The sequence below is a fragment of the Anomaloglossus baeobatrachus genome, chromosome 7, assembly GCF_048569485.1.
Source record: "Anomaloglossus baeobatrachus isolate aAnoBae1 chromosome 7, aAnoBae1.hap1, whole genome shotgun sequence".
In the NCBI taxonomy this organism is placed as follows: Eukaryota; Metazoa; Chordata; class Amphibia; order Anura; family Aromobatidae; genus Anomaloglossus; species Anomaloglossus baeobatrachus.
This window is the reverse complement of record NC_134359.1, coordinates 62,920,429-62,933,242: the sequence shown is the minus strand read 5'-3', so window position 1 is coordinate 62,933,242 and position 12,814 is coordinate 62,920,429. Positions and strand designations below refer to the sequence as shown.

Sequence of the window (12,814 nt, the reverse complement as noted above, 5' to 3'; positions counted from 1 at the left end):
GAGAGGCAGGCCTGCTCCCACCACATGCATTGCTCAGTTTGTCCGAATCCAATCTCCAGACCAGAAAGATCAAACCTAAAACATCTACATAAGAATATTCATGCCACAGAAAGATCAGCTTACTGGAGCAGGGTAGGTAGCAGAAGGATATTGGGACATTGTTTGTTAGGAAAAGTTAGGACAAATGAAAAAGGTCACATTAGTAGTGGAAAAATTCTATAACGCCATTCACCCTGTCAAGACCTGCAAAAGAAGACTAGGAGAGCAGTTGTGCATATTAGGTCCTAGGTAACTTGCAATAAAGCGTCTGTCAGGGGGATCGAGGTAGATTATGTTGGTCACTAATCCAATGGTAAGCTCTGAATCCGGGTTTTTTTTTTTTCAATGGCTTAATTTTTTTTTTTTTTTCGTTCTCCAATGTAATTTTGTGCTGTAGATGCCCCTGGATCTATCACCTCTTGCCACACCAGTTATACGAAGCAAGATTGAGGAACCAGCTATTGTAGAGACGAGGCATCAGAACAGTCCATTACCTCATCCGGAGTCCACCACAAGTGACGAAAAGGTTAGCGGGCCTGTGATATATTTAGGTATTTCTTTGTCGCTCCATTGGGAGACCCAGACAATTGGGTGTATAGCTATGCCTCCGGAGGCCACACAAAGTATTACACTAAAAGTGTAAAGCCCCTCCCCTTCTGCCTATACACCCCCCGTGCTGCCACGGGCTCCTCAGTTTTTATGCTTTGTGCGAAGGAGGCAGACATCCACGCATAGCTCCACAGCTTAGTCAGCAGCAGCTGCTGACTATGTCGGATGGAAGAAAAGAGGGCCCATAACAGGGCCCCCAGCATGCTCCCTTCTCACCCCACTCTTGTCGGCGGTGTTGTTAAGGTTGAGGTATCCATTGCGGGTACGGAGGCTGGAGCCCACATGCTGTTTTTCCTTCCCCATCCCCCTTAGGGCTCTGGGTGAAGTGGGATCCTATCGGTCTCCAGGCACATGAGACCGTGCTCCATCCACAGCTCCTGAGGACTCTGCTGGATAGGAGCCGAGTATCGTTCAGGGACATGGCCCTGCTACTTTGAGGTACTCTGTGTCCCCGTGGGGACCGCGCACAGCAACACTCCAGCATTGCTGGGTGTGCTAGTGCACCGGGGACCGCGGCGCTGACTGCGTTTGTGCCTCTACACACTGCAGCGTCGCTGAGTGTGTTAGTGTATGGGGACTGCCGCGCTGACCGCCGCTGCCATTGTTATCACTGCGGCGCGGCTGGGACTGTTAGTGCGCCGGGGACTTCCGCGCCGACCGCGCTTATACGGCGGCCGCGCTTACAACTTTAGTCCCCGGCTTTTGCGGCCTAGTCTCATTCTTTTCCCGCCCCCAGGCCTGCCAGTCAGGGGAAGGGCGGGACGCTGTACAGGACGGCAGCACTGAGGGCTGGAGCATGCTTTGCATACTCCACCCCCCTCACTCTGCACAGTGGGGCACCAGTTCCCGCACTTTTCTGGGTCACGCCCACGGCTCCCTCCTCTCCTCAGGACGCCGGCAGCCATTCCTCTCAGCTCTGCTAACGCTGGAGAGGAGAGACAAGCTCAGGGAGACCCAGGCAGGATTTCTGATGCCCACACAACCGCTTTGCGCAGGCGGTAAGCAGCACCTGTGGTGCTGGCCCCACTAGTGCAGAAGTGTACTTATAGATTATATGATTATAGACTATACTTTACACTGTATGGTGCACGGTTGTTTTTGGCTATATAACCTCCTGTATTGCTCAGAGGAGACAACAGCATGTCGTCCACAAATAGCAAGGGTGCCATGGCACAGACTTACTTTGCTGCCTGTGCAGCATGTACGGCTATACTGCCGGCAGGTTCCACTGACCCTCATTGTGTGCAATGCTCGGCCCCTGTGGCACTTTCTCAGCCGGAGCCTCTGCTAAGGGTGGCCCAGGGAGAACCACCTGTTAACACTGTCCAGGTGACAGGGACGGAGTTTGCAGTTTTTACTGAAAGACTTTCTGAGACTATGGCTAAGATATTAGAAGCCTTGCAGTCCAGGCCGGCATCTCAAGCCATGGGCACTGTGGAATCATTGCCCCCTGGTTCCCCTCAGTTGGAACAGCAATGTCCTCCCGGGGTGTCTCATGGATCCCAGGGTGAGGTCTCTGACACGGACCGCAGCCCCAGACCGATTAAGCGAGCTCGCTATGATATCCCCTCGACATCATCACAATGTTCAGGGTCTCAGCGAGAGGACTCTCTGTATGATGAAGCGGAGCTAGCTGATCAGGATTCTGATCCTGAAGCCGCTCTCAACCTTGATACTCCTGATGGGGACGCCATAGTGAATGATCTTATTGCGTCCATCAATGAAATGTTGGATATTTCCCCCTCAGCTCCTCCAGTGGAGGAGTCAGCCTCTCAGCAGGAGAAATTCCGTTTCAGGTTTCCCAAGCGTACAAAGAGTATGTTTCTGGACCACTCTGACTTCAGAGAGGCAGTCCAGAAACACCGAGCTTATCCAGATAAGCGTTTTTCCAAGCGCCTTAAGGATACACGTTACCCTTTTCCCCCTGACGTGGTCAAGGGCTGGACTCAGTGTCCCAAGGTGGATCCTCCAATCTCCAGACTGGCGGCTAGATCCATAGTTGCAGTGGAAGATGGAGCTTCACTCAAGGATGCCACTGACAGACAGATGGAGCTCTGGTTGAAATCCATCTATGAAGCTATCGGCGCGTCTTTTGCTCCAGCATTCGCAGCCGTATGGGCACTCCAAGCCATCTCAGCTGGTCAGGCGCAAATTGACGCACTCACACGTACGTCTGCGCCGCAGGTGGCGTCCATAACCTCTCAAACGTCGTCATTTGCGTCCTACGCTATTAATGCTGTCCTGGACTCTGCGAGCCGTACGGCGGTTGCAGCCGACAATTCGGTGGCAATACGCAGGGCCTTGTGGCTACGGGAATGGAAGGCAGATTCGGCTTCCAAAAAGTGCTTAACTGGTTTGCCATTTTCTGGCGACCGCTTGTTTGGTGAGAGATTGGATGAAATCATCAAACAATCCAAGGGAAAGGAAACATCCTTACCCCAGGCCAAACCAAAAACACCCCAACAGAGGAGGGGACAGTCGAGGTTTCGATCCTTTCGGGGGGCGGGCAGGTCCCAATTCTCCTCGTCCAAAAGGCCTCAGAAGGATCAGAGGAACTCCGACGCATGGCGGTCCAAATCACGCCCTAAAAAGACCGCCGGAGGTGCCGCTACCAAGGCGGCTTCCTCATGACTTATGGCCTCCTCACACCGCATCCTCGGTCGGTGGCAGGCTCTCCCGCTTTTGCGACACCTGGCTGCCACAAGTAAAAGACCGTTGGGTGAGAGACATTTTGTCTCACGGTTACAGGATAGAGTTCAGCTCTCGTCCTCCGACTCGATTCTTCAGAACATCTCCGCCTCCCGAGCGAGCCGGGGCTCTTCTGCAGGCGGTGGGCATTCTGAAGGCAGAAGGAGTGGTGGTCCCGGTTCCTCTTCAGCAACAGGGCCACGGTTTCTACTCCAACCTGTTTGTGGTTCCAAAGAAGGACGGGTCTTTCCGTCCTGTTTTGGATCTAAGACTGCTCAACAAACACGTAAGGACCAGGCGGTTCCGGATGGAATCCCTCCGCTACGTCATCGCCTCAATGTCCCAAGGAGATTTCCTAGCATCGATCGATATCAAAGATGCTTATCTCCACGTACCGATTGCTCCAGAGCATCAGCGCTTCCTGCGCTTCGCCATAGGAGACGAACACCTTCAGTTCGCGGCACTGCCGTTCGGCCTGGCGACAGCCCCAAGGGTTTTCACCAAGGTCATGGCTACAGTAGTTGCGGTCCTCCACTCTCAGGGTCACTCGGTGATACCTTACTTAGACGATCTGCTGGTCAAGGCACCCTCTCAAGAGGCATGCCAACACAGCCTCAACGTTACTCTGGAGACTCTCCAGAGTTTCGGGTGGATCATCAATTTTCCAAAGTCAAATCTGACACCGGTCCAATCGCTGACATATCTTGGCATGGAGTTTCATACTCTTCCAGCGATAGTGAAGCTTCCGCTGGACAAACAGCGTTCACTACAGACAGGGGTGCAATCTCTCCTTCAAGGTCGGTCACACCCCTTGAGGCGCCTCATGCACTTCCTGGGGAAGATGGTGGCAGCAATGGAGGCAGTTCCTTTCGCGCAGTTTCACCTGCGTCCTCTTCAATGGGACATCCTCCGCAAATGGGACAGGATGCCGACGTCCCTAGACAGGAACGTCTCCCTCTCTCAGGCAACCAAAGCTTCCCTTCGGTGGTGGCTTCTTCCCACCTCATTATCGAAGGGGAAATCCTTCCTACCCCCATCCTGGGCGGTGGTCACGACGGACGCGAGTCTGTCAGGGTGGGGAGCAGTTTTTCTCCACCACAGGGCTCAGGGTACGTGGACTCAGCAAGAGTCCTCACTTCAGATCAATGTTCTGGAGATCAGGGCAGTGTATCTTGCCCTAAAAGCGTTCCAGCAGTGGCTGGAAGGCAAGCAGATCCGAATTCAGTCGGACAACTCCACAGCGGTGGCTTACATCAACCACCAAGGTGGAACACGCAGTGGGCAAGCCTTCCAAGAAGTCCGGCGGATTTTGATGTGGGTGGAAGCCACGGCCTCCACCATCTCCGCAGTTCACATCCCGGGCGTAGAAAACTGGGAAGCAGACTTTCTCAGTCGCCAGGGCATGGACGCAGGGGAATGGTCCCTTCACCCGGACGTGTTTCAGGAGATCTGTTGCCGCTGGGGGATGCCGGACGTCGACCTAATGGCTTCACGGCACATTAACAAGGTCCCAACATTCATGGCTCGATCTCAAGATCACAGAGCTCTGGCGGCAGACGCCTTAGTTCAGGATTGGTCGCAGTTTCAGCTTCCTTATGTGTTTCCCCCTCTGGCACTGTTGCCCAGAGTGTTACGCAAGATCAGGGTCGACTGCCGCCACGCCATCCTCGTCGCTCCAGACTGGCCGAGGAGGTCGTGGTACCCGGATCTGTGGCATCTCACGGTCGGCCAACCGTGGGCACTGCCAGACCGACCAGACTTGCTGTCTCAAGGGCCGTTTTTCCATCTGAATTCTGCGGCCCTCAACCTGACTGTGTGGCCATTGAGTCCTGGATCTTAGCGTCTTCAGGATTATCTCAAGAGGTCATTGCCACCATGAGACAGGCTAGGAAACCAACGTCCGCCAAGATCTACCACAGGACGTGGAAAATATTCCTGTCGTGGTGCTCTGCTCAGGGTTTCTCCCCCTGGCCATTTGCCTTGCCCACTTTTCTGTCCTTTCTTCAATCCGGATTGGAAAAGGGTTTGTCGCTAGGCTCCCTTAAGGGACAAGTCTCTGCGCTCTCTGTGTTTTTTCAGAAGCGCCTGGCCAGACTCCCACAGGTACGCACGTTCCTGCAAGGGGTTTGTCACATCGTCCCTCCTTACAAGCGTCCGTTAGAACCCTGGGATCTGAACAGGGTGCTGATGGTTCTTCAGAAACCACCGTTCGAGCCAATGAGGGATATTTCGCTCGCACGCCTTTCGCAGAAAGTGGTTTTTCTAGTAGCAGTCACTTCACTTCGGAGAGTGTCTGAGCTAGCAGCGTTGTCATGCAAAGCTCCTTTCCTGGTGTTTCACCAGGACAAGGTGGTTCTGCGTCCGGTTCCGGAATTCCTCCCTAAGGTGGTATCCCCCTTTCATCTCAATCAGGATATCTCCTTACCTTCTTTTTGCCCTCATCCAGTTCACCAGTGTGAAAAGGATTTGCACTTGTTAGATCTGGTGAGAGCACTCAGAGTCTACATTTCTCGTACGGCGCCTCTGCGCCGCTCGGATGCACTCTTTGTCCTTGTCGCTGGCCAGCGTAAAGGGACACAAGCTTCCAAATCAACCCTGGCTCGGTGGATCAAGGAACCAATTCTCGAAGCTTATCGTTCCTCGGGGCTTCCGGTCCCCTCAGGGCTGAAGGCCCATTCTACCAGGGCCGTGGGAGCGTCCTGGGCCTTGCGACACCAGGCTACGGCTCAGCAAGTGTGTCAGGCGGCTACCTGGTCGAGCCTGCACACTTTCACGAAACACTATCAGGTGCATACCTATGCTTCGGCAGATGCCAGCCTAGGTAGGCAAGTCCTTCAGGCGGCGGTTGCCCACCTGTAGGACGGAGCCGTTACGGCTCTATTATGAGGTATTATTTACCCACCCAGGGACTGCTTTTGGACGTCCCAATTGTCTGGGTCTCCCAATGGAGCGACAAAGAAGAAGGGAATTTTGTTTACTTACCGTAAATTCCTTTTCTTCTAGCTCCAATTGGGAGACCCAGCACCCGCCCCTGTTTTTGTGTACACATGTTGTTCACGTTGAATGGTTTCAGTTCTCCGATATTCCTTCGGATTGAATTTACTTTAAACCAGTTTATAATTTTTTCCTCCTTCTTGCTTTTGCACCAAAACTGAGGAGCCTGTGGCAGCACGGGGGGTGTATAGGCAGAAGGGGAGGGGCTTTACACTTTTAGTGTAATACTTTGTGTGGCCTCCGGAGGCATAGCTATTCACCCAATTGTCTGGGTCTCCCAATTGGAGCTAGAAGAAAAGGAATTTACGGTAAGTAAACAAAATTCCCTTCTTTAGTGCAAAGTATGCAGTTTTCGTTTAATACACAATGAAATAGTATATACTCACCCTCCAGTCCAGTGCCATTCCACGCTGATATTCACCATGTCTGCAGTCAATCAGTGACCTCATCGGGCTCGGGATGATCTAAAATGGTTATTAGGGTTCCCGAGGTTTATCTAGTTTCCCTCCTTTAAACTATTTAATGTGTAAAACACAAAATCCATACAGATTGCCAATAGAGAGTACCCAGACTATGCGCTAATAAATGCAAAGTATGGGATAGGCAAAAAAACTCCGAACACACGAAAACAACAGGAGAACAAGGAGTAGAACATGCAAATTATTTATTGAGTGCAAAAAAATGGCAAGAATTAAAAACAATGGTTCACAGAAATGCAAAAAAGTGGCTGGGAGTAAGTATATACTAAAGGGGGCTTTACACACTACGATATCGTTAATGTTTTATCGACGGGGTCACGTTGTTAGTGACTCACATCCAGCGTCATTAACGGTATTGCAGCGTGTAACACTGACCAGCGACCTTAAACGTCCTCCAAAGTGGTGAAAATCGTTCACCATGGAGAGGTCGTCCTAAAACCAAAAATTGTTAATGGTTGTTTATAGATGTTGTTCGTCGTTCCTGCGGCAGCACACATCGCTATGTGTGACACCGCAGGAGCGAGGAACCTCACCTTACCTGCCGTTGGCCGCAATGCGGAAGGGAGAAGGTGGGTGGGATGTTCGTCTCGCTCATCTCCGCCCCTCCGCTTTGATTGGCCGGACGCTTAGTGACGTCGCGGTGACGCCGAACGCACCTCCCCCTTGAGGGAGGGATTGTTCGGCAGTCACAGCGACGACGCCGACCAGGTAAGTGCGTGTGACGCTGCCGTAGCGATAATGTTCACTGCGGCAGCGATCACACGATATCGCATGCACGACGGGGGCGGGTGCTTTTGCGTACGATATCGCTAGCAATTGCTAGAAATATCATATCGTGTAAAGCCCGCTTAAGGCATTGATAGAAGGAGAAGGTACAGGGATTAAATGATGGAAAATATTGCACAGGTCCCAAAAAGTGCGCAAGTATAAGGTTCAACCAACCTATAAAGCCCACAAAAAATTCATGAAAAATACATTAACATTCACATTCATATACATACAAGTGTATGTGTGGGGCAGAGAAAGAAGGTTAAAACTCAGTGATTAAGTATGAGAAAGTACAAGTATGAGTTTTAACCTTCTTTCTCTGCCCCACACATATACATGTATGTAAATGAATGTGAATGTTAATGTATTTTTCATGAATTTTTTGTGGGCTTTAAAGGGTTGGTTGAACCTCCTGTGGTTCTTATACTTGCACACTTTTTAGGACCTGTGCTATATTTTCCATTATTTAATCCTTGTACCTTCTCCCTCTATTACTCCCAGCCACTTTTTTGCATTTCTGTGAACCATTGTTTTTAATTCTTGCCATTTTTTTGCACTCAATAAATAATTTGCATGTTCTACTCCTTGTTCTCCTGTTGTTTTCACTATTTAATGTGTGCAGCGATTCACAACAGTTACTGTAGGTAAAGTAAAACAAGTTTATTATTACAATGGAATTCTAATACCTTCACCATCTCATAAGAAACACTATAACTGCCCATTTCCCAGTATATAAACACACACATACAGTGTGTCCACCCATATCCTGTCCACTGACATTAACTTGAGAATGGCGGCAGCTATAGGCATAGAAGGGGTGTCTAAGTATAGTAAAGTAGCCATGCACTACGCAATGAAACCACCTATAGCGCCACCTGGTGGAAAACAACGGAGTTAGCATTTTTATCTCGAAAACGGAACGAGATAGAGAAAAAAGTGAATTACAAAGTTGTAGAGCATCATCAATTCAATACGAATTGACACCTTGCATACAGAAATGCTATGATTAGAACGTGTACAATTCACAAGGCTGCGGACGTGAAGCGATACCTCATAGAGACTTTCCTACAAGTCATTGGGTATGGTGGCTGCATGGAGTGGCCTCCACGCTCACCTGACCTGACCCCATTGGGCTTCTTTCTGTGAGGTCACATCAAACAGCAGGTGTATGCGACCCCTCCACCAACATTGCAGAACCTACAACGACGTATTACAGATGCTTGTGCAAACGTGTCGCCTACCATATTGCACAACGTGCAGCAAGATACAGTATGCTGTCCAGAGGCCAGATGTGCATTGCAGCTGACGGGGGCCACTTTGAGCATCAAAGTTAAATGAGCGCCATATGCGTGACCAGCATTCAATGTTTTGGGGGGGGTCATGGGTTTCATATCACAGCATTTCTGTATGCAGAGACTTGATTTGTATTGAATTGATGATGCCCTACAATTTTTAAATTCACTTTTCTTTGTCGCTCCATTGGGAGACCCAGACAATTGGGTGTATAGCTTCTGCCTCCGGAGGCCACACAAAGTATTACACTTTAAAAAGTGTAACCCCTCCCCTCTGCCTATACACCCCCCCGTGCATCACGGGCTCCTCAGTTTTTATGCTTTGTGTTGAAGGAGGCACACATTCACTCATGCTCCCATTTTAGTCAGCAGCAGCTGCTGATTGTATCGGATGGAAGAAAAGAGGGCCTCTAACAGGGCTCCCGGCATGCTCCCTTCTCACCCCACTAAGTCGGCGGTGTTGTTAAGGTTGAGGTACCCATTGCGGGTACACAGGCTGGAGCCACATGCCGTTTTCCTTCCCCATCCCTTAGGGGCTCTGGGAGAAGTGGGATCCTATCCGGTCATCCAGGCACTGGGACCGGGCTCCCTCCGCAGCCCCTGTGGGATTCTGACGGACAGGAGACTGAGTATCATCAGGTACAGGGCCCTGCATCTACAGGTACTCTGTGTCCCCTTGGGGACGGTGCATGGAGCACCTTGGCCTCAGACGCTGCAGCGACTGTGGTGTTGGTATGAGACCGGGACTACCGCGCCGACCGCGCCTGCTTGCCGGCCGCGGTTTTAACTTTAGTCCCCGGCTTTTGCGGCCTAGTGCCTTAAACTCCCGCCCCCAGGCCTGCCAGTCAGGGGTAAGGGCGGGACGGTCGGTCTGACGCCGACAGTGAGGGCTGGAGCACACTTAGCTGTCCTCCGCCCCCCTCACTAATCACTCTGGGGCACCAGATTCCCGCACTTTTGTAGTTACGCCCACGGCTCCCTCCTCCCCTGTGAACGCCGACAGCCATGTTTTAAGCACATTCTGCCGGTGGAGGACTTCTGGCTGCAGCTCTGGGAGACCCGAGGCAGAGAATCTGGTGGCCACACACCGCTTGAGCGGTCGGTAAGCCACACCGGTCACCCGGTGCTGGGCCCCCTAGAGTGCCGAACTGTATATATATATATATATATATATATATATATATATATATATATATAATATTATATTTGTATACATTTTCTCGGTTCGGCTGTACTGTTAGCTTGTGGCTATATATCCCTCAGTGATCACTCTCCTGGGAGACAACAGCATGTCGTTCACAAGGAGCAAGGGTGCCAAGACACAGGGTTATTTTGCAACCTGTACCTCTTGTGCGGCTATGCTACCTGCAGGTTCCACCTACCCTCACTGTGAGCAATGCTCGGGCCCTGTGGCACTCGCTCAGCCGGAGCCTGGGGCACTGGTGGGACCCTCGGCCCAGGTAGAACCGCCGGCTTCCCCTGTCCAGGTGGCAGGGACAGAGTTTGCAGTTTTAGCTGAGAAACTCTCTGAGTCACTTTCACAATCCATGGCTCAGTCTATGGACAAATGGTCTGCTAAGATACTAGAAGCCTTGCAGTCCAGACCGGCCCTTACACAGGCCCCGGGCACTGCGGGATCGCCCCCAGGCCCCTCTCGGTCTGCGACGAAGCGTGCTCCTGGGGTGGCCTCTAGTTATTACGTGGAGGACTCCGGCACGGACCGCAGTCCCAGACCGGCTAAGCGGGCTCGCTTAGAATCTTCCCCGACTTCATCACGCTGTTCGGGGTCTCAGCTTGAGGACTCTCTAGAGGATGAGGCGGAGGTCGCAGCCCAGGACTCTGACCCTGACGTTGCTCTCAATCTTGATACACCTGAAGGGGACGCCATAGTAAATGACCTTATAGCGTCCATCAACCAGGTGCTAGATCTTTCTCCCCCAACTCCACCTATAGAGGAGTCGGCCGCACAGCAGGAGAAGCACCAGTTTAGGTTTCCCAAACGTACTCGGAGTGCTTTCTTCGATCACTCGAACTTCAGAGATGCTGTCCAGAAGCACAGGGCTTTCCCGGACAAGCGCTTTACTAAACGCCTTAATGACACACGTTACCCCTTCCCCTCTGACGTAGTTAAGGGTTGGGCTCAATGTCCCAAGGTGGATCCTCCAGTCTCTAGACTGGCGGCTAGATCCGTAGTAGCAGTGGCTGACGGTTCAACGCTCAAGGATGCCACGGACAGGCAGATAGAGCTCCTAATGAAATCCATCTATGAAGCCATAGGCGCGTCCTTTGCCCCAGCCTTTGCAGCAGTGTGGGCACTCCAGGCTATCTCAGCTTGTCTGTCTGAGATTAATGCGGTCACCCGTACCTCTGCTCCGCAAGTAGCATCTTTGACTTCTCAGGCGTCGGTATTTTCATCCTACGCCATGAATGCTGTCCTGGACTCGGCTAGCCGTACAGCGGTAGCATCCGCCAATTCGGTGGCAGTCCGCAGGGCCATGTGGCTACGCGAATGGAAGGCAGACTCTGCTTCCAAGAAGTTCTTGACCGGTTTGCCTTTTTCTGGCGACCGATTGTTTGGCGAACAATTGGATGAAATTATTAAGCAATCCAAGGGAAAGGACTCGTCCTTACCCCAGCCCAAACCAAAGAGACCTCAGCAACGAAAAGTTCAAGCAAGGTTTCGGTCCTTTCGGCCCTCAGCCAGATCCCAATCCTCCTCGTCCAACAGGCCACAGAAGAGCCAGAGAAACTGTTCTGCATGGCGGTCTAAGTCACGTCCTCCAAAGACCGCCGGAGGCACCGTCTCCAAGGCGGCCTCCTCATGACTTTCGGCCTCCCCAAACCGCATCCTCGGTCGGTGGCAGGCTCTCCCGCTTTTGCGACGCCTGGTGGCCACATGTCCAAGACCGATGGGTGAGGGACATTCTGTCTCACGGTTACAGGATAGAGTTCAGCTCTCGTCCTCCGACTCGTTTTTTCAGAACATCTCCGCCCCCCGAGCGAACCGTTGCACTTTTTCAGGCGGTGGACACTCTGAAGACAGAAGGAGTTGTGATCCCCGTTCCCCTTCAGGAACGTGGTCGCGGTTTTTACTCCAACCTGTTCGTGGTACCAAAAAAGGACGGTTCATTCCGTCCCGTTTTGGACCTCAAATTACTCAACAGACATGTGAGAACCAGGCGGTTTCGCATGGAATCCCTCCGCTCTGTCATCGCTTCGATGTCCCAAGGAGACTTCCTAGCATCAATCGACATCAGGGATGCCTATCTCCATGTGCCGATCGCTCCAGAGCATCAACGCTTCCTGCGTTTCGCCATTGGGGACGAACACCTTCAGTTTGTGGCAATGCCTTTCGGCCTGGCGACAGCCCCACGGGTCTTCACCAAGGTCATGGCATCCGTTGTGGCAGTCCTACACTCTCAGGGCCACTCGGTGATCCCGTACTTAGACGATCTCCTAGTCAAGGCACCCTCCCGGGTGGCATGTCAACACAGTCTGACCGTGGCTCTGGAGACTCTCCAGAGGTTCGGGTGGATCATCAATTTCCCAAAGTCAAAATTGACTCCGACCCAATCACTGACTTACCTCGGGATGGAGTTTCATACTCTCTCAGCGATAGTCAAGCTACCGCTGGACAAACAGCGTTCGCTGCAAACAGGGGTGCAATCTCTCCTTCGGGCCCAGTCACACCCCTTGAGGCGCCTCATGCACTTCCTGGGGAAGATGGTGGCAGCAATGGAGGCAGTTCCCTTTGCGCAGTTTCATCTGCGTCCACTCCAATGGGACATTCTCCGCAAATGGGACAAGAGGTCGACGTCCTTAGACAGGAACGTCTCTCTTTCTCTGGCAGCCAAGACCTCTCTTCAGTGGTGGCTTCTTCCCACTTCTCTGTCGAAGGGAAAATCTTTCCTGCCCCCATCCTGGGCTGTGGTCACGACGGACGCG

General features: G+C 52.0%; 1 protein-coding gene across 3 annotated transcripts in view; it reads left to right on the top strand.

Moving 5' to 3' along the window:
• The window catches only part of ATF2 (activating transcription factor 2), a 144,949-nt gene that overhangs the window by 14,946 nt on the left and 117,189 nt on the right, over positions 1-12,814 (top strand). For all 3 annotated transcript variants that reach the window (XM_075317362.1, XM_075317359.1, XM_075317360.1), the window contains exon 5: positions 437-565. In XM_075317362.1, the coding sequence (XP_075173477.1) occupies positions 437-565 (129 nt within the window). The remainder of the gene's footprint in view (positions 1-436; positions 566-12,814) is intronic.